This window comes from Elephantulus edwardii, unplaced genomic scaffold (assembly GCF_000299155.1).
Source record: "Elephantulus edwardii isolate Elephantulus edwardi_28Jun2011 unplaced genomic scaffold, EleEdw1.0 scaffold00037, whole genome shotgun sequence".
Classification (NCBI taxonomy): Eukaryota; Metazoa; Chordata; class Mammalia; order Macroscelidea; family Macroscelididae; genus Elephantulus; species Elephantulus edwardii.
In genome coordinates, this window is record NW_006399787.1 from 8,370,360 (window position 1) to 8,391,524 (window position 21,165).

Sequence of the window (21,165 nt, forward strand, 5' to 3'; positions counted from 1 at the left end):
GAAAGCATCCTTGATTATAGCAACTCGAGGTTTGAATTTGTTCTTCAGTTCCTTGAGCTTAAGATATGCTGAGCGAGTTCGGCCCTTTTAAGACAGACTCTTAATTAAAATATTTTAACAAGTGGATGCAGTGTTGGTAGTGCTCAATTGCCTACACTACAAAATTTAGACAACAGTTACCCAGCCAATTAACTGAAAAGATCCATATTTATGTCCATTCTAAAGAAAAGATAAGCCAATAGAATGGAAAAAAAAAGATTAAATAATAGCACAGGCAAGTAAAATCTTACTGAAGAGAATTTTTAAATGAACTTTGTACATTGATAGAGAAAGGCCAGGAATTCAAGCCAGAATCAAAAGAGGACATGGAATGAGAGGTATCATTGCTGATGAGCTTGACTATAAGCAAAAAATGCCAGAGAGATGCCCATCTGTCTTATGCAAAGGCTTTGTGGATCATAACGAATGATGGCTAATACTTTGAAAACTGGGAATTCCATTAACACCGCAATTGTGTTTGTATACACAGACTAAGAAGCACAAGGAGATATGCATGGCTATAATCAGGAAAGGTGTGCGTCAGGATCACCTTTTATCATATTTATTCAGTCAGCATGCTGAGGAAGCAATCCAAGAAACTGAATCTATGAAGAAGAATGAAAAGAATGCATAGAGCCTCAACAACAACCTGCACGATGCAGATGACACAACCTTGCTTGCTGAAAGCGGATAAACCTAAGGTACTTGTTAAAGATCAAAGAAAGACTACAGCTTTCAGTATGGGTTTCATCTCAATACAAACAAAACAAGAATTCTCACAACTGGACCAATAAGCAGGGTCATGATAAATGGGACAGGGGGAACTCTTGAAGTTGCCAAGGATTTTCTTTTACTTGGATCCACAGTCAACATCTATGGAAGAAGCAGTCAAGAAATCAAATGATGTATTGCATTAAGCAAGTCTGATGCAAACAATACCTTTAAAGTGTACAAAAGCAATGAAGTAACGTCAAGGACTGAAGTGCATTGGACTCAGGTCACTGTCTTTCTGAAAAGCCTTATATGCATGTGGAAGCTGGACTGTGAATAAGGAAGACTGAAGGGGAATTGATACCCTTGATTATGGTGCTGGCAAAACACAAACAATCAAAACATACTCTGGGCTGCCAGAAGGATGGACCAAACCTATCTTGGAAGAAGTACAGGCAGAATGTTCACTGGAAGAGCACTGGTGAAACTGGGTCTCATGTGCTTTGGCCATGTTATCAAGAGGGGTCAGTTAAAAAAAAAAAGAGGGGTCAGTTCCTGGAGAAGGACATGATGTAAAGCAGAGATTGAGTGAAAATAAAGAGGAAGGCTCAACAAGGTGGACCAACATGGTGGCTGTAACAATGGTCTCAAACACAGGAACAACTCTAGGGATGGACAGACCTGGGCAGTGGTTTGTTCTGTTGTTGGCAGGGTGACTATGTGTCAGAAGTAACTCCGCAGCACCTAACAGCAACATTATAAGACATCCTGGGCAGCACAAACGATTAAGCACTCAATGATAGCCAAAAGATTGGCAGTCCGAACCCACCCTGGATGACACTGCACGGTTCAAATCGGGAAGGGAGTCTGCCGGAGATGTATTCTGTCACTATACCTTTACAATCTGTATGCAGAACAGATCATCAAGGACGCTGGGCTGTATGAGGAGGAATGTGGCAACAGGATTGGAGAAAGATTCATCAACAACCTGCTTGGTGAAACGGAGGAGGACCTGAAGCGCTTGCTGCAGAAGGTCAAGGACTGCAGCCTTCAATACAGATTGAAGTTCAACATTAAGAAAACAAAGATCCTCACCACTGGGCCAATTGGCAGCAACATTATGGATGGTGAAGAGATAGAGATTGTTAACAGTTTTAGTTTGCTTGGCTCCACAGTCAACACTCTTGGTAACAGCAAGCAGGAAATTAAGAGACAAATTGCATTGGGAAAGTCAGCTGTCAGGGACTTCTCAAGAGTACTGAAGAGCAACTACATCAGGCTGGAGACTAAGGTGCACCTGATCCAGGCCATAGCCTTTGCAATTGCGTGCTATGTGTCAGAGAGATGGACAGTGAGTAGGGATGATAGAAGGAGAATTGATGCCTTTGAGCTGTGGTGCTGGAGAAGAGTGTTGACTATACCGTGGCTAGGAGAACAAGCAGGTTTGTCCTGAAGAGGGTGAAACCGATCTGCTCCTTAGAGGCAAGGATTCTGAAGCTTCATCTGACATACTTTGGGCATGTTGCAAGGTGGGACCACTCCTTGGAGAGGGACATCATGTTTGGGGGGGGTAGAAGGACAGCACAAGAGAGGAAGACCCTCAATGAGACTGATCTATTCAGTGATTGGGGTAATGGGAGTAGCTATGTCGGAAACAGTGAGGTTGGCACAAGATAGAACAGGGTTTAGGGCTCTTGTACATAGGGTGACTATGACTCACAAGAACACATGGGGTTTACCAGAGTTCAAATCAACGTGATGTAACTAATAGCAACAAAAGGTGTGCAGTACACTAACAATCATGACTGGGTGCTTATTAAAGTAGCCACAGTTCTGCTTCATATCCAGTGGATCCTGGAGGTAATTCTTCTTTCCTTCATCTGACAGGTGAGAGAGGTGAGGGCAGTAGGATTTGGCAAGCAGGAGCTTGCGTCCTGATGGTCTGGCTCTACTCTGAGTGGCTGAAGAGGGAGCTGACTCTTCCTGGCCCCGTGTCCCTGGGCTATTGTCACTCATGCCACTTTGGATGCCATTTGCAGAGTGTCCTGGTCTGAACTGCCCCACCTGCCCATCATCCTGAGAAGGAGGACAGTGCCAGGCTCTGCAGCTGTTGCTCAGGGTCAATGAGGTCTGCTGACTGGGCAGCGGTGCTCCTCCAAGAGCAAATGCAGGGGGTGCTAAAGCGATGATCTTGACCCTGCAGGGCTGCGTGCGCACGCACACATATATGGGGGGGGGGGCGGACAACATTCTAATTTTATTTATTTATTTTCGTTCCTTTCAATTTGTTTTATGGCCCCAGGGGCTGGCTGCCAGCAAGACCAGGCTGGTGGCCCTGCCTTGTAATTTCTATAAGTGCCTCCTCGATAAAGTGATGAGATTATTTCATCAGAATTCCTGTGGTCTCCTGAGGGCAGCCTAGGAGAGGCCCGGAGCAGGGAGAGGACACGTGTCACCTACACACCCTCGCACAGTAATACAAAAATGCCAGCTGAGAAGTGGCAGGTCTTGGGGGGGGGGACCTCACGGGACATGAGCAATAGTTAACACAAAGTCAGGGTTCTGACCTGCAAGAATATACCTTGTAGACAAGTGCACAGGAACTTTGAATTAGGCAACTGGATCCCTCTGAGCCTCAGTTTCCACATTTATGAAATGGGTACAGGGCATGCCAGTTTCTAAAGCTGTGACAGATTCAGTGACAGAAAGCACACAAAGGATTAAGTGCCATCAAGGTTACTGGTTTCCTAGCCAGCAAGACTTTCTGGGAATTATTAGCTAGACTGACACAAGGATGAGCCTATCTGAGGTCCCAAATGCCACCCTTTGTGATTTGCAAACATTAAGATCTAATTTCCACGGAAAACCAAGTTGGTATAAATAACTAATGCCCATGGCTGCTAACCAAAACATTAGAGGTTCAAGTCCACCCAGAGGTGCCTGGGGGGGGGCATTGATTGAACAATCTGAAAGCACAATCCTAATTTCCAAAGACCTCAGAGCTGGTGGGAGTGTCTGTGAATGAAGGCACCAGCCTGAGCTTCAGTGTAAGCAAACCATGAAGGGGAAATTGAAGCCCAGAGAGGCAGGGGTCCAAGAGGGTCACCCTGTGGTGAGCTGGCTGTCAACTCTCTTTGATTCCAGGCTTTCCCAGAAGGAAATCCTGGGACATCCTCAGCAGCTGCCCAGGAACAGCTGCCGGGGTGCCTGCAGCCCTTGCAGGGGCTCATGACAAAAGCTGCCGAGTGAAGATAAAAACAGCTCTTGGGGAACTCAAAGGAAGACTGGGATCTGGAATCTGGCAGTAAAGTTGCAGGTTACCATCTGAGCCCGAATGGTCATGAGTGGAAGCTGCTGGTGCAGATGGGCAGGCAGTCACTTGGTTCTGTTCTCTCTCCCTCTAAGGACACAGACTGTCCCTTTCATGTTCCTGGCCCCGCCATCCTCAGCTTTCTGTCCTTCCCTGCTCCCCTGCTCCTCAGCTACTGTCTGGATGATCTCATCAGTGCCCCTGGCCTTGGCCATCACGCACTTGGCCGTGGTGTTCAGCCAGACTCACTTCCTGCCTGTGTTCGCACGCTGAGATCCACCTGCTGGTGTCTCTACCAGGCTTCCCTTGGTTCCATCCTAACTCAATCTGCTCCACCAACTGCATTCCTTTCTCTGTGAACGGAGGGCTGGGTGGATTGCAAGAAGCCACTGGCGGGGGTGTGGGGGGGGTGGTGCATAAATAGGTTGCTGTTTTGACTGCTAAAGGAAAGGTTGGAGGTTCGAGTCATCCTCTGGTTAGAGTTTAACTTCTCATTAACCACTTGTACCAGGCAGGGATTCCAACAATTTACTGCTCCATAATCAGGTATGTGCCCACTCTTCTCACTGGTGCTTGTTGCAGACAGAGACTGCACTGTTCAGTTTTCTGTCTCAAACACGGGGCCTGGCACTGTGATTAACCATGTGCTGGATAGAGCAAAGTGAATGAATACAAAGCAAGATCCTCCTCCCACAAATACCCAAACATTCTGCCCCAATGACCTCCTAGGCAATCCTCTTGGTCCTCCTCCTCCTCCTGGCCCTTCTATCCATGGCAGACACCATTCACCACCCTCTTAAACCCACTTCCTGTAAGATCCGATTCCTTTCTCCCTGCACACACTCTCGTAACATCTCTGGCTACTTCTCCATTTATTTCCTCAAATCTGAGATGCTTTCCATGGGAAGATGCACTGTTTTATGATGTACTTTCAAAGATGAAAGAAAACAAAGCCACTATCCACCGAGCTAGGCCTTTGCTCCCTCGTCACTAGCATGTTCATTTTATTCTATTAAAACAGCTCTTGTAGAATTTACTTAGACTGAAGCTTATAGCGTTCTTCGACCTTATTCTTGTACACATATGAAAGAGAAAAGAGAGTTGCTTAAGATAGTGCTAAAACTTCTTCCCAGTTGGTGTCTGACGAGAGCTGGGATCATTTTTTTTTTATCAAAGGCACCATTATCTTTCTTCTTTTCTCCCTCACGTGGCGTTGTCCTCTCTTCTAACAAGGGAGTTAGTTAATGATGCTGTGTTTCTGAAGGAATGTGCTCTGATGCTGGGCTAGGGATTTTCTTGGGAGCCACGGGCCCCTGTTCTCTGAGTTTTGATGTGCGTGTAGAGATATACCAACCACAGGATGGCTGCCTGCTGGTCAGCCGGAACTGTGACACACAGACCAACTCAGACATGTTAGAGTGGAGGAATGCGCATCTCAGAACTGATGAACAAGTTGCCACATAAACTCCTTAGAAGACATCTTTTAGCTCTTCCTTTACCAAGGTCCCACCCTCCCCCTCATGCCCCTGCTCCTCTCTTTCTCAAGTTGTTGTTGTTAAGGACAATCAAGTCGGAACCAACTCAGCACTGACCTTCCAACAGGTTTTCGGAGACAGTAAATCACACGAGAGGGAGGAGACTGCCCATCTTTCTCCCGTGAAGCAGGTGGTGGATTTGAACCACGTGCCTTGGGGTTGGCAGTACAATTCCTTAGCACTAAGTCACCAGAGTTCCCTCATTCTGAAGAATTTCCTTAGGAACAATTCTCAGACTCTCACACTTGAGGAAGTATCAAGCTCAATTGGAAGGCTTGTTAAAACTGACTACTGGATCCTACTGCCCCCCAGAAACGTCAATTCCATAGGTGGTAGTGGTGCCTAAAATCTGCATTTCTAACAAATGCTCCCAGCTGCTGGTCTAGAGGGCACACTTTGAGAATTTGTGCCCTTGAAGGTCTCACTGGACACAAAACACCACTTAGATCCCACTCTTGCCCTCATGCTCCAACTTCCAGCTCAACAAGAGTGCATGTTGAGACCTGAGCGCACTCAGTGTCCCAACTCCATCCCCTCACTCTAGAAAAACTTGTCCCTGATAGTCTCTCTGGTGGCCTAGGGGTAAGAAGCTGTGCTGCAAACCTGAAGGCACGGCAGTTCAAATCCACCAGCAGTTCCACCGGAGAAGGATGAACAATCTCCTCCCGTGGGATTAACTGCTTCTGAAAACCCACTGGAGGGTTAGCTGTGGGTCGCATCTGACTCAATGACACACAACAACAACAACAACAACAACAACAGTGGCCTCAGCATCTTCTCAGCAGCTTAAGGCAGCCTTCCTTCTCTCCACATGCCCTTTAATGAATTCACTTTCAAAACCTTTCTGGAGCCTACTCTTACTATTCAGCCCGTCTATCACTGTCAAACGTCATTGCTAACCCAAAGTCAATGTCTCTCTTTGGTTATCTGAATCCACCAGCGGCTCTGCAGGAGATGGACAATCTTGTCCCAGGTGATTTATAGTCTCCCAAAAACCTGCTGGAAGGTCAGTTACGAGTCGGTTCTGAAGGCAACGAGTGAGTGAGTGACCGCTGTCCTAACAGCCTTAGTGAACAGCACACATCAGCCTGTCACCCTAAAAGTTGGTGATTTGAACCCACCAAGTACTCAGGAAGAGGGACCGTTTCCTCCCATAAAGACTTTTAGTCTTGGAAACCAAATGGAGGGGTCACTATGAACCAAAACCAACCCCACAGCTGTGGGCTTGGGGGTTAATCACTGTCCTGGATTCTCTGAGTGGTGGTGGTTGGTAGGTACTGTCGAGCCAGCCAAGTACAACTCATAACAACTCCATGAACAAAAGGTCTGAACCCTGTTCTATCCTGCACCATCCTCACATTTCCTGACACACAAGAGCCCACTGCAGCAATTACCACATCAATCCTCCTGGTTGAGGGTCTTCCTCTCCTTGGCCAACCCTCCACCCTTCCCAGCCTCATGTCCTTCTCCAAGGAATAGCCCCTCCTAGCAACATGCCCAAAGTATGTATGTGAGGCGAAGCTTCATCATCTTTGCCTCCAAGGACCACTCTGGATGCACCATCTCCAAGACAGATTTGTTTGTTCTTTTGGCCATCCATGGAATGTTCAGTGTTCTTCTCCAACACTATAGCTCAAAGGCATCAATTCTCCTACCATCCTTATTCACTGCTTGCTTGCTGTCTCTGAGAGGTACAAAGGGTTAATGAACTAGGCTGGTAACTAAAAGGCTGGTAGTTCAAGTCTGTGCTTTAGAGACTGCCAAACAAAGGACTGAAAATCTGTTTCTTTCAGTCATTGAAAACCCTTTGGAGCACAGTCTACTTTGGCGCATGTGGGTAAAATCACCATGCATTATCATCTACTCCATGGCAACGAGCTGTTATAGTTTAGCTAGTTTTCACTGCCCTGGTTTAGTTATGTGCCATCAAGTCGCCTGCGACTCACAGCGATCCTATGCACAATAGCTATGAACCCTGACCTATCCTGAGCCAATTTCATGGTCTCTACACACCTACACTCATTACTACAGTCCCTGTGTCAATTCATCTCATCCAGGGTCTTCGTCTCCGGCGCTGTCCCTCTACCCTTCCAAGCATGATGTCCTTCTCCAAGGACTGGTCTCTTCTGGCCACATGCCCAAAGTATGTGAGACAGAGCTTCAAAATCCTAGCCTCCAAGGAGTAACTTGGTTTCCCCTTTCCAAGACAGACCTGTTTGTTTTCTTGGCAGTCCAAGCTATGTTCAAGACTCTTCTACAGTACCATAACTCAAAGGCATTGATTCTTCTCCAGTCATCCTTATTCATTGTCCAGCTCTGCCCATAATTAGACCTTAAACTAGTTCTCTTAACCAGACTGGTTCCCCCCCAACTCCTAACACTAATCCCAGACTCTTCCATTTTTCTAACATTTCCAGAACAATCTTGCTGGTACAAGGCCTGACACATAATGTGTTGTCATGTGTCAGGCCACTAACCAAAAGGTAGGTAGTTTGAATCCACCATAAGAGATGGACAGTCTATTCTTGTAAATATTGACAGCCTCAGAAACCTGAAGAGGGCCACTATGAGTCAGCATTGATGCAATGGCAGTGGGTGTGTCTGGTTTGGTGGCACAAATGGCTAAGCACTTGACTACTACTGGAAAGGTTGTCAGTACAAATCCACTTAGCAGCTCTACAGGAAGAAAGCTTGCTAATCTGCTTCTCTAAAAATTTACAACTATGCATCACAGAATGAATTTAAAAAAAAAAAATGAATGAAGCTTTTTTTTTTAAGAGAAAGTTAAAGAAGCCGTACACTTTTAAAATTGACAACCGTGCTTAGAAACACATTTGCCATCATTTGTGGCAACGTGTTAAGGAGGCTTCCAGAAGGGATTCCTTGGTCTGGAGAGAGAGACAGAGGAGGGAACAACGGTGCCCTAAGGTGGTTTGAGCAGGTTTTTATAGTAAGGGTCTTTTAGGGAGGGAAAGAAAGGGCATTCCATTGTGGTTTAGCCCGGTGGGGGAGGCTGTTCACACCCTTTGTTGACATGTTGATATTCTTTGAATCCTTCAATTTATTTTTTTTCAAAGTGAACTGGAGTAGGTAAGGAGGAAAATGTACAATGAATGAATGGGGGGGGGAGCAATCAATGAATGGAAAATCCAACTTTCTGTAAACTTTCGTTAAAATCACAATAAAGGGGAAAAAGACTTTGACAGATAAGTAAAAAAAAAACAAAAAACAAAACAATTAAACTAAGAAAACCCTAAAGATAGTTTGACTTACATGGGGTCATTAAAGGTAAAAGCTGACTCAAGGGCATCTACCAATAGCAAAGGAGATCTGATTAATTTCCTGCTCAAAAACCTCAAAGGTTTGCTGCTGCCAAGAGAAGTAACAGTAACATTTACTCTGTGGTCATCACATACCAGGCACTCAGCTAGGTCCTGTGCTGTGCACTGGCTGCACTGGCCCCTTGAAATCTTGCAACAACACTCTAATCCCATTTTACTGATGAGAAGTTTAGGAGAAGCCAAGTCACTTCCCCAAAGTGACACAACTAAGAATTTGTAAAGTTGGAGTAGAAGTCAGGTTTAAAAAAACCAAACAAAATCCCCAGGCTCACTGCTGTCTAGCAGAAACCAGCGGGCTTCTGAGGCTGTAAATCCCAAGGGAGGAGATTATTCCTCCTCCTCCTCCTCCTCCTCTTCCTCCCTCTCTTCCTCCTCTTCCTTCTCTCAGGGAGCTGCTGATGGAATCCAGCCACTAGAGGCACTGTCTTTGGGTTTAGCTGCTCAATCGCCTATGGTCGAGGCCACCAGAGCTCCCTTAAAAGGCAAACAGCTGCCATAGCGTCCATTCTGACTCAAGGTGACCCCTGTGTTTCAGAGAAGAACTGCACTCCATGGGATTTTTAGGGACATGACTTTTGATCACCAGGCCTTTCTTCCAAGGTGCCTCTGAGTGGGTTAAAATCACCAACCTCTTGATTAACTGTCAAGTGTTAAACTATTTGTGCCACCCAAGGTATTCTTCTCCTGGTTAGACGGCCCCCAAATCCTAATCATACTCCATCCTCTGCCTGCACCCCTGTAATCTACCCTAGGTGGCCTTCCCAGAGATCACTGATCACTGAGTCTTTCACTCAGTGTTCCCTGGGGCCCCCGTTTCGCTCTTTTATTTTTCTGCCAAACAGGTTCACCTTCAGCTCCTGGATTGTGTGTCTCCCTGGCCAGGCTCCAACACACCTTTGCTGTGTCCTGAAGGGACATCCCTCTGCACTGTGCATGCCTCCAGAAAGAGGAATTGTGACCCTGTCCTTCTCCTTTCCCTGAAAGCCCAGTCATAACAGGGTACATTGACCTGACTCTTCGTAGGAGAGGAACCAAGGTCACAGGCCAAGGAACAGCAGCACCCCCAACTTCCACCCACTGCAGGGCTTTGTCTCTGCGTAGAAGCCTCTGTCCCCAGGGATCCCCTTTCTCCCTGACAAAAGGCTTGGAGGCGGTCTCAGACAGGAATAATCCATCAATCATCTTCCAGTTGCTCCTGGGGGAGTTCCCCTCTGAGGAGCTGGGGCCCATGTGAAGATGGACTCTTTCTCGCCTGCACCTCCTCCTCTCCAGTGACAGACCTGGGAGCTGCTCAAAGGTTACCCAGTGTCCCGAAAAGCTGATCAGGTGCTAGGGGGTCAGGGGAAAGAGACTGAGGAGGGATGCAGAGAAGTGTACAGTTCACACAGCCCGTGGTCATACACGCTTTATCCCTACGGCCTCTAACCCCCCTAGAAAATCCACTTGCACCTTCCCCATGGCCCCAAAAGTCATTGACCTTGTCAGCCCAGCTCCTTCCACTTCGCTGTGGTCATCCAGCCACACCAGGCCACTCTGGTTCTGGAATGTACTCCTCTGCCTGGAACACTGTTCTCTGATCTTTTTTATTTGCTTTGAACTTGACAGCTCAACTGTCCCCTTCACAGCACAGGCTTCCCTAATCAGTGCATCCCAATGAGGCCCCCTCCGAAAAGCTCTTCAGCCTTTATCAGTGGCTTTCACCCTCAGAGTACCCATCACAGTCACCATTAGTTTACTTGTGATCATGTCAACAGTCTCTTTTTTCCCCCTTCCCCCCCAAAATGCAAACCCTACCAGGACAGGACTTCTTCCCTATCCTCAACTCACAGTATCAGGCACACAGCTCAAGTTTGTCACAGAACTGAACAGCGACTACAGAAATTCTGACGTTGTGGCTGTCAGCAGACGTCCAGCCCGCCCCCCTGCCTGACTCATGGTTGACCCCAAACAATGGGACAAAACTGGTCTTTTCCACACACCCCCTCCCCCCACATCAGACTATTGTGATCCACTCAGTTTTCATTGGCTGGTTTAGGGGGGTAGGTTGCCAGCCTTTACTTCCTAGTTTGTCTAAGTCTGGAAGTTCCACTGAAACCTGACCAGAAAACCACAGCCACATGGAAGCCGCCAGTGATGGATGGATGGTGGCAGCTCTAAAGTGCACCGGCCGGGAATCAATCCCAGGTCTCCTGCATGAAAGATACGTTACCTGAAGGTAAGTGTGAAACACAGTGTATATGAATTTTGTGTGCAAACCAATATAAAATAAAATTTTACATTCATTTTATACTTAAGTATAATTTTCTACTTAAACAAAAGAAGTCTTTTTACCAGGGAACCACTGAAGCTGGATTGACTTTAGCTGACCTTCTCACAGGTTTTCAGAGGCTCTAAAAGGAAGAGATCGTCCCTCTTCCTCCCTTGGAGAGCCTAGTGGATTCGAACCACCGGGGAGGCGTCACCTTTTAGTCAGCAGTCAATCTCCCCACAAGAGCCCCCTGTTGATGCCTCGCTCACTCACACTCATTGCCATCTATTCAGAACTGACTGATCACTGACCCTCCAGTAGGTTTACAGAGGTCTGTAAAGTGCACGGGGAGAGATTTCCTCCTGCGAAACAACTAACTGGTGGATTTGAACCTCTGGCCTTTGCGTTGGAAGTGCAATTCCTTACCAAAGGAGTTCAACACCTTACCAAAAAGTTCTCCCGAGCCCTAACACATACCTAGAGGTATTAAATGCTGATGGAAGGAAGGAAACTAGAGAACTGTAGAAGGGGGCACAAAAGAGAAGAGATGATTCGTAAGTGAGTCTCTGGACAGCAATCAAAGGCAAGAAGAGCTGAGCTCAGGGATAGGTAGAAATCTCCAGCACTGTGATGTTGCTGTGTGCCGAGTTAAAACACTCCCATAGCTGACCCTCCAATGGGTTTTCTAGACAGTTAAGAGCACAGAAGAAGTCTGCCCATCCTTCTCAGTCCGCGGATCTGAACAACGTGCTTGCAGGTTGACAGCGCGGCTTCTTACCACTGGGTAGTACTAAGTATCAATGGAATCAATGAAATCACTGAATGAATGATACTGCAGCTATAGGACAGTGGGTAGGTAGGCTTGGTGGCCAAGAGCCGAAGGACCTCCCATCCGAGGGTTTCCTCCTAACTTCTCAATGGAACAGGAGTGGGTGAGAGGTGGAGGGTGGAGGAGGGGGGCCATTGCCGAGAATGAAGAGCAGGGTCCTAGGCTACGGTTTACAGCATCACTTGAAAAAGGCCACCTCCTCAAATATTCTTTACTTTGGGTAAATAACCCAGCATCCAGCCCCTTGATCCAGAACCCTGATTTCAAAAGTCCTAGAAAGTAGTTCCACCTCTTAGAAGTAAACTCACACTGACCAAAGTCAGGATACTGATGTATAAACTCAGGAATTCATCTGCCATGCAACCTGCCTGCCTACCATTCTCTCCCTGCAGGAGACCTACAGGGGAGGTAGATCACAGTCATAAAGTCTCAATCAGATAAAGGCAAATGTTACATCTCTTCAGGCTAAGTCCCTCAGCTAAGAGGTCTTTTCTTAGGGAGGAGGCTTTGGACAAATTTGGCTTGCTGTCCCGGCCCCAGGGCTGGACAATTCTCTGGGGTTAGATCTGTGTAGCCCCTCTGATATGCTAGTAAATGTAGACAGGCTGAGGAGCTATCTCTCCAGCCAGAGAGACACTGTATCCCAACAGGAAGGTGCCTTTATCTATCTCTGAGCTCATCTAGTCTAGGAGTCCACATAGCCCCAAGCACTGATAACAAACTCCCTTTCATAGCAGAGAATTGAGTAAAACTGTAGAGACCCACAGCACACTCTGAGGGGTTGATCAGAAGCCCTACCAGGGTACCTGGAACAGCATCTAGTTCAACGCTGCAATGCTGGCAAGGTAAACCGTTTTCTGTAAAGGACTGGAGAGTAAACGCCATGGCAGTGCCAAAGCAGCCATTGTTGTTGTTGTCAACGTGTCAACTACAACCCACAGTGACCCTGAGAACAGTAGATCTGTTGCACTGCAATCCCAGAGGTATGCAGTTCAAATCCACCAGATGCTCTGCTGGAGAAGGAGGGGCAATCTCCTCCTGTACCAGTCAGATCTGACTGAAGGTACACACACAAAAAATAATAAAATTTTTTAAAAAAGAACAGTGGGTCTGAACCCTGCTCTCTCCTGTACCATCATCATCCTCTCTTCTATGCTTGAGCCCATTATTACAGTCACTGTGTCAATCCATTTCATTGAGGGTCTTCCCCACCTTTGCTGACCCTCCACCTGTCCAAGCTGATACCTTTTTCCAAGGACTGACCTTTCCTAAGAACACATCCAAAGTCTGTGAGATGACGTTTCCCCACTCGGGCCTCTAAGACGCACCTTCTCTAAGACTTCTTTGTTCATTTGGCAGTCCAGGGGACACTAAGTACGGATTTCCAACACCACAACTTGGCATTGATTCTAAAGCCCTAGGTGTAAACTAACAGTCCCTCTCTTACTGCGGTGGAATCGACTCATAGCTGACTCTCCACTGGGTTTCGGAGGCTCTAGATCACACAGGAAATGACCCATCTTACTCCCAAGGAATCGCTAGAAAATTTGAACCACTAAGTCAGATCTTTGTGTTAACATCACAACTCCCTGTGAACTACCACACCAGAGCCCCCTAAATGAGAGCAGGTGGGGCAGTCTCCCCCTAAAACATAATTTACAAAAAAATAGGCTGTTATATGGCATCAAGTAGAACTAGGGCTCACAATGCCCCTATGAACAGTGGATCTGAACCTTGTCCTGTTTTGAGCCAACCTCACCATTTCTGACACATCTAACCCCATTGCCACAGTCGCTGTGTCAGTCATCCAGGGTCTTCCTCTTCTGCACTGACCCTCCACCCTTCCAAGCATGCTGTCCTCCAAGGACTGGTCTCCCCTGACAACATGCCCAAAGTATGTGAGACAAAGTTTCAAAATCTTTGCCTCCAAGGAGCAATGCGGTTTCACCCACGCCAGCATAGACCTGTTTGTTCTCTTGGCAATCCATGGTGTGTTCCATAATCTCCAGCCCTACAACTTGAAGGCATAGATTCTTCCTGTCATACTTAGTCATTGTCCAGCTCTCAGGTGCATAGCAAGTGATTGAGAAAGTGTGTCTAACATCCTTGGTTGCTGCACAATTTCTTCATACACCGGTTTGTGAGATGCTGAGGAACAAACTCTGACCCACTGCAAATCCATATGATGGACCAGAACTCTCCCACGAGTTTTCTAGGTAGGGAGTTGAGATAGGTAGGTGGTTTGAATCCACCAGTTGCTCTCCATGGGAGAAAGATAGGCAATCTTGTCCCGTAAAATTCACTGTCTATGAAAACCCACCGGAGAGTCAGCCCCAAATCGGTTCTATGAGCTGTTGTTATTGAACCTTAGTGGGATCAGACTGCCAGGACTTTTCTCTCAAAGAGGCACTGGGTAGGTTCGAACCCCCAACCTTTTGATTTGCAGCTGAGAGCTTACGCTCTGGAAAGCAGGATTCCTTTCCTATTTTTGGAGCAACCATCTAACTGAGCACTCTGAGGCAAGCTGAGGAGTCAGGTAAAGGTGTGGCATGGCATGATTTTCGGAGCCTTCTGTAGGAATGAGTCATTCCATGACGAAAGGCCCCAAGTCCGACTTGCTGGCCCTGCGACGAGTCCCAGTCTTCTTTTCAGTAGGGAGGACGTCTTAGGGACTGCATCCTGGCTGGGGACCCAGTACTGTACGGCTCACCCCGCATGCACTGACCATTCGATTTTGCCCCTTTGAGAGCAGGTACCTGCTGCCCTGTTCCCGCTTCATGATTTCACTTGAAAGAGACCTGGTGGCACAGTAGTTAAGCACTCAGTAGCCAACTGAAGGGTTGGCAGTTTGAACCCAATCAGAAGCTGCAAGAGAAATGGACCTAGACGCCTAAGCTGGCAGAGAGACCCAAAAAACCCTATAGAAGGTACCCTTCGAGCACATGGACTCAGACTTGGAATCTTATGGGGAGCAGGGACTCAACAAAGCGTCCTTAATTCTAGCTTCTCTTTGGGCTTGTCTAATGTCAGCCATGATCGCCATATTTTCCCCCCCTTAACCCTTTTGGCCTAGTGGCAAGAAGAATCACTGCAATCCCAAAGGCACACAGTTCGAGGCCACCAGCTGCTCCATGGGCAATCTACTCCCATGCAATTAACTGCCTCTGAAAACTCACTGGAGGGTCTGCTATGGGCCAATTCTGACTCTACAGAACAATAATAACCCTTTTCCTAGTTTTCTAAATTGCCTACATTTCCCAAAGGAGGCCTGGTGGCACAGTAGGTTAAATTGTTGGGCTGCCAACCCAAACGTTGACAGGTCCAGTACACCAGTTACTTCTTCAAGAAAGAAAGACCAAGCTGTCTCCTCCCACTAAGATTACAGGGAGGAGACCTAGGAGACTCAGTGACAGAGCAGGGAGAGGGGGTATGTAATTTGGGAAAAGCCACAAGGAAATCAATCCTTGCTGCATCAAGTGGCCTAGTCCACAGGGAACTTTTTCCTGCTAACTCAAAAGCAGCACCCCTCTGACTATTCAAATCCACCAGAAAAAGACGGGGACTCTCTTCCCGTGAGGCTCAGAAACCCAGTGGAGGGTCAGCTTTGAGTTATTTCCAACTCAGACTCCATGGAAATGTTGTTACCATGTTGTTCAAACAAAACCGAAGAGTTAAGAGTATGACCGGAGCAATCAGCCCACCTCTGTGTTTATTTTCCCTCCTTATATGCAAACCTCTTTCTTGTTATACACATGGAACCCTTCTTGTGAGAAAAAGGGGGGAGGAGACGGCTGGGCTCTGATTGCGCTAAAAGCTGCTGTTTGTCTTTGGACTTCTGCGAAGAAGAGATCATTATCCTGTTCGTGGTAGCAAATAATTAAGGTTATTTACAAATCCTCTGTGTGAAACATTTTCAGCACCTGGGCTGGAGCTCTCTCAGCTGAGAGCAGGATTTCTGAGCTCCTATTAGCCCTCTGTTTCCAGAAAATTTGAGCCAAAATTCTCTAGTCCTCAAAATATGAGTCTGCCTCTCTTCAGAAAGCAAATTAGTCTTTATCTCCTGGAGGCTTGTACAGTGCTTGACAAAAACGTTCAATAAACATTTGCTAAGAGAAAGGTAACAAGGAACCAGGGTCTAGAGTTGTAGGAAACTTACTTTTTGCTCTTAACTTTTCTGCATTTTTTTCCCTCCTACTGTTTCTTTAAACTTAAGAGTTCATTTAAAAGAATAAATATTAAATATAACAAGGTTCAACTCTATGTTCTTGGGGTCACTGTGAGTCGACTGAACAGCAAATAACAGTAATAACAAATAGTTTAAAAAATTGAAATCCTATTAAGCCAAAATTAGTTTCATTCTAACATGTGTAGATCACATAAACTTGCTCTGTGATCAAAATGAAAATAATAATGGCACACATTTCTGTAGTAGTTACCGGTGCTAGGAGACAGTGAGATTGGCACAGGACAGAGCAAGGTTTGAGGGCTGCTGTTCACAGGGGTCGCTATGAGTCAGTCGCAAGCCGCTCAAGGGCACATAACAAACAACAGGTCAGAGATGATGAAGATGGTGCAGATAGAGTAAGGCTCTGTTGTTCAGCAGGTTGCTATGAGTCAAGGTTGACTCAACTGTCTGCTGTGTCTAACACAATAGGCCACATTCTAACTGCTTTTAATTAATATATACTTAATATACATGCTCAGTGGAGCTCTGGTGGCCTAGTGGCAAGAAGCTGCACTGCAATCCTAAAGGCACATGGTTCGAATCCACCATACACCTCATTGGAGAAGGAGGGGCAATCTCCTCCTTTGCCAGTCGGATCTGATTCGATGGTACACAACAAGAAAATTTAAATATATATATATATACACACACACATAAGCTCAGTGTATGCATTAGGGAGCTCTGGTGGCCTTGTGTTAAGAAGCCTGCAAAGGCATGCCATTCGAATCCACCAGCTACTTCACGAGAAAAGAATGATCAACCTCCTCCTGTGAGATTTACTGCCTCTAAAAACCCACTGGAGAGTCAATTATGAGTTGCTTCTGACTCACTGGCATACAACAACAGTATACATATTGATTCATTTAAACCCATTGTTGTTATGTGCCATTGAGTTGCCTGTGACTCATAGCCACCCTATGTACAGCAGCTCTGAAGCCTGCCCTGTCCTGTGCCAGTCTCTTTGACTCCGACACACCTACCCCCCATTTACTGTGTCAATCCATCTCATCCAGGGTCTTCCTCTCCTGCACTGTCCCTCCAGCCTATTAACCCCTATAAGAACAGGTAGGGGTAATATCTCCCTTCACAGAGGAGAAATTGAAGTGCAGAGAGAAATTGAGGTAGCATGGCCAAGGTCGTCCAGCTGTAAGGTAAACTTATGATTTGCCTAAGTAATGAGCCATCCTTCCACATTCCTTCAATACAAACAACTGGAAACAAGGCACACCTAAAGCCCTCAGTTACTGTAATAGACAGATAATCAGCTGAAGAAATTTAAACAAGTAAATATTTGCTGAACGAAGAGTTGGAGAACTATCCCCGGGTCACTCAGCCTGTCTCTTCTAAATGAGGAGAGAAGAGGCAGAACGGAGGGCCACCTTGGCACAGAGGGGTCCTGACTCAAGGGACTCCGGGCAGGGAAGGGGGCTTTCTCTAGCCTGGTGGCCATTTCTGTCCTCTTGGGTTGGGAAGTGTATGCGTGGAGATTCGAAACCTGATCACCAACAGCTGGCTCTTAGGAAACAATCCATAGACACTTGGTGGAATGAATGACATGCTTTGCCACTGACAATGCACTAAGTGCATGGCTGCTATGCGCAACCCAGGCAATAGGGCAAGACTGTTCACAGGGTGGCTTGATAACACCTAACAACGACAGAGCAGAGCCCCGCACTTGATGTTAGTGCTGGGACGTCATTATCCCGAGTTAACTTGCTGCTATTAGGTACCATCGAGCTGGAACCAACCCGTAGTTGGCCCTCCAGCAAGTTTCCAGAGGCAGTAAATTTCACAGGAGGAAACTGCCCGTCTTCCTGCCTCAGAGCTGCAGGGGGTTTCAAACCGCAGGCCTTCAAGGTGGCGGCACAGCTCCTTGCCACTGGGCCAGCAGAGCACTTTTACAGAAGGCACCACCAGAACTAGAGGCTGGGGAAAGAGGCATCAACGTTCCCATCAGCATGAGATTCAGCTCCTTTGCAAATGCACCTAGAAACCATGTCAAACAGACTGAGAGAGCATGCCCATGGGAGGGTCCCCTTATCTATCTGCCTGACTCCTCCTACCAGGGAGAACATAGCCACGTTTTACTTATGTAATTAAAAAAGATTTACAAGTGACAGACCTTTATCTTTCTCTAAGCCTGAAATCACCAAGCAAACCATGTCATTTTTTTCCCCCAAAATAGGCCTTTTGGGGGAACCCAGAGCAGTAAAGGCATACATGGTGAGGCATTCTGTGTGGCTTTTCTCCACGTGGGTGTGAGCCACAGGCCAATTTCAACTATAGTCTGACAGTTAAAACTCTGGTCCAGAAACCCAGAAAGAGAAACCCTGAGAAACAGAAAAGGGGTTCCTCCGACGGTCAAGAAAAGAGAAGATGTCTCCCAACAAGATGGGCTGACACCGGGGCTGTAACAATGGGCTGGGGAGCGTCAGAGAGGATGAGGATGGTGCAGGACAGGGCAAAGGTCGGCTCTTGTTCATAAGACCAGCGTGGGTGGGGAGCCACGCAGACACCTAACAACTGCAACAACAGAAGCCCTGCTTTAGCAGCGCCTGGACTGGGCTGCTGATGGGCCCACCGGGCTTTCCTGTTGCACCGGCCGGCCTACGCAACCCACCTACCCTGCAGTGCCCAACGCCCACCCGTCCACCCTCCCTCCACGCACCTTGGATGGTCCGCTTGAAAAAGGCTTTACAGGCCTCGCAGGAGGCCACGCCGTAGTGGTAGCCAGACGCAGTGTCCCCGCACACAAGGCACAGGCGCTTGGGGATGGCGTTGAGCATGTACTCGCACTTGATGGCCGAGTCCTCCATGATGCCGCTGGCACAGTCCTCGTAGCTCTTGCAGCAAGGGTTTCCTCCTAGACCCACACCGCCATGCATGGGGGGCGAGTCCAGGCCGCTGGTGTGCGCGCTCAGGGCCATGCCAAAGCCGCCGCTGGCGTCGGAGGAGCAGCTGGGGCTGTGGTGGCTGAGGGCGTCAATGCCAGAGGACGGGCTGGATGGCTCTGTCTTGATAAAGGAGCCGCAGCTGGAGCCCAGGTGCCGGTCGTCCGCAGACATTCTGTTTAGCAGCCTGCAGACATATAGAGGCAGGAGAGTAAGTTCTGAGCAGGGCGCAGGGTGTGGCTTTTGGGCTTTGCACTGGGCGGAGTAGCTGGGAGGGGCTCTGCATTAAGGTCTTGAGATAAAACGACAGTTGTGAGGGCTGGTGCAGCCCAGCCCTAAACCTCTACCTTCGGAACCAATCTCTACCTTCTACTTGGCCAAAAAGGCTGCACTGATCACAGAGCTTCAGACAGGCACCCAAGGCTCTGAGAATGGCTGCCGTGAGGGGCCAAGATGGTAACTCAAAAAGAGATAAAATGTTTGGCCAATCTCCCCTTGTAAAAAAAGTAAAAGGAGCTCTATTAACACACTGGTTAAAAGGCGACTGCTAACAGATCGAGGATTCAAACCCACCAATGGTTCTGCAGGAGAAAGATGGGGCCTTCTGCTTGTGAATGATTTACAGCCTTGGAAACCCCACGGGCGGCTCTGCTCTATCCTGTAGGATTACCATGAGTCAGAACTGGCACAGTGACAGTGGATTAGGGTTTCTCTGGTGTCCCAGGCCTGTGATCTTACGGTGGCTTGATAACCCATTTCACAGTACCCCTCACCCACGATGATGTTCCCACTCGGGCATCTGGTAAACTCGGGCTTGGAGCTTCCCCTTCAGATCTGCCATCATCAGGCCCAGGATTAGGAGGTGCCAGGTAACCTGACCAGAATATCAGTGGCAGCTATGGCTGCCCTCTGGGCTCTTGTTTCTGGCCCGGGCTCCAAATAAGAGTAGATATGGATGGCGGCTGCCAGGCTTCCTTTCTCCATCAATCCCCTTTGAAACTCAGAGCAGACAGGATTCCACCAGCCCACTCCATCTACCCTTCGAGAGACCACCTCCATCACACAACACAGGGGAGGAGCCTTCCCGTGCCCAATTCTGTGGGTTTCCAGAACATTTCTTAACTTCTCTGAGCCCTAACTACTTGGTCCACAGAGTAAAGGGATCCTCCCAATATGGTGGCAATTCTGGGAGGAGGGATAAAGCAATTCTCAGGAGCTGCTAAGTGTGTGAGAAGGACAGCCAGGGTGTGACTCTCCCACACACCACTTCCTGGGATGAGGCCAGAGGAGCAGGCCACTCTCAGCATGGAGTCATTGAGCTCTTGAGCTCACAGCAGGGAGGTGAAGGGATGTCCTGTGGCTGGCGGTCCTCAACCCCAGCTTCAGGGCACCTTGGAGACCTGAGTCAGTCGACAGGGAGACTCTGGAGTGTGAATGGGTCAAGTTGCATCACTCTCCGGGCCATCTCTGGGTAGAGCGGCAGTAATGCTAAGGAGCGAGTGAAGGGATGAGGGAGTGATGCTGGAGAAAACAAAGGGCTAGAGAGATAGTTCAACTCCACCAGCTGCTCTGTGGAAGAAAAACGGGCAGTCTCCTTCCTTGGGGTTTACTGCCTCTGAAAACCCACCAGGAGTGTCAACTATGGGTTGGTTCCAACTTTACGGTACATAACATGCTATGCCGCAGAAACGTCAGGAGTGAAACAAGTTGTCCTGGAGTCAACTCTGACTTAATGACAATCCCACATGTGTCAGAGCAGAACTAAGCTCCACCGGGGTTTTTGGAGGCTGATTTTGTACATTGCCAGGTATTGCTTCCAAGATATCTCTGAGTAGTCTTGAACTTCCAACCTTCCAGGTAGCAGCTGAAAGCGTTAACTGTGCACCAGGCAGGAAGTCCAGCTCCATTACTGGATAGAAGATGCATGCATGGTTAGGAGGGTCTCAATACTCAAGGGCTCGTCAGGGTAACAGCCAGCATCCTATCTCTAGCATTGCTCAAAGACAGCAAGTATGCTACTTGTTATTCCCAGTCTT

The 21,165-nt window shown here is 47.7% G+C and overlaps 1 protein-coding gene across 3 annotated transcripts in view; it reads right to left on the bottom strand.

The window, feature by feature from the left end:
- Nucleotides 1-19,312, bottom strand: part of ESRRB (estrogen-related receptor beta) — a 69,147-nt gene extending 49,835 nt beyond the window's left edge. For 2 of the 3 annotated variants that reach the window (XM_006884662.1, XM_006884661.1), the window contains exon 1: nucleotides 18,907-19,312. In XM_006884662.1, the coding sequence (XP_006884724.1) occupies nucleotides 18,907-19,303 (397 nt within the window). In that variant the 5' untranslated portion in view covers nucleotides 19,304-19,312. The remainder of the gene's footprint in view (nucleotides 1-18,906) is intronic. The other variant, XM_006884660.1, reaches the window with a different exon arrangement.
- Nucleotides 19,313-21,165: the final 1,853 nt, after the last annotated feature.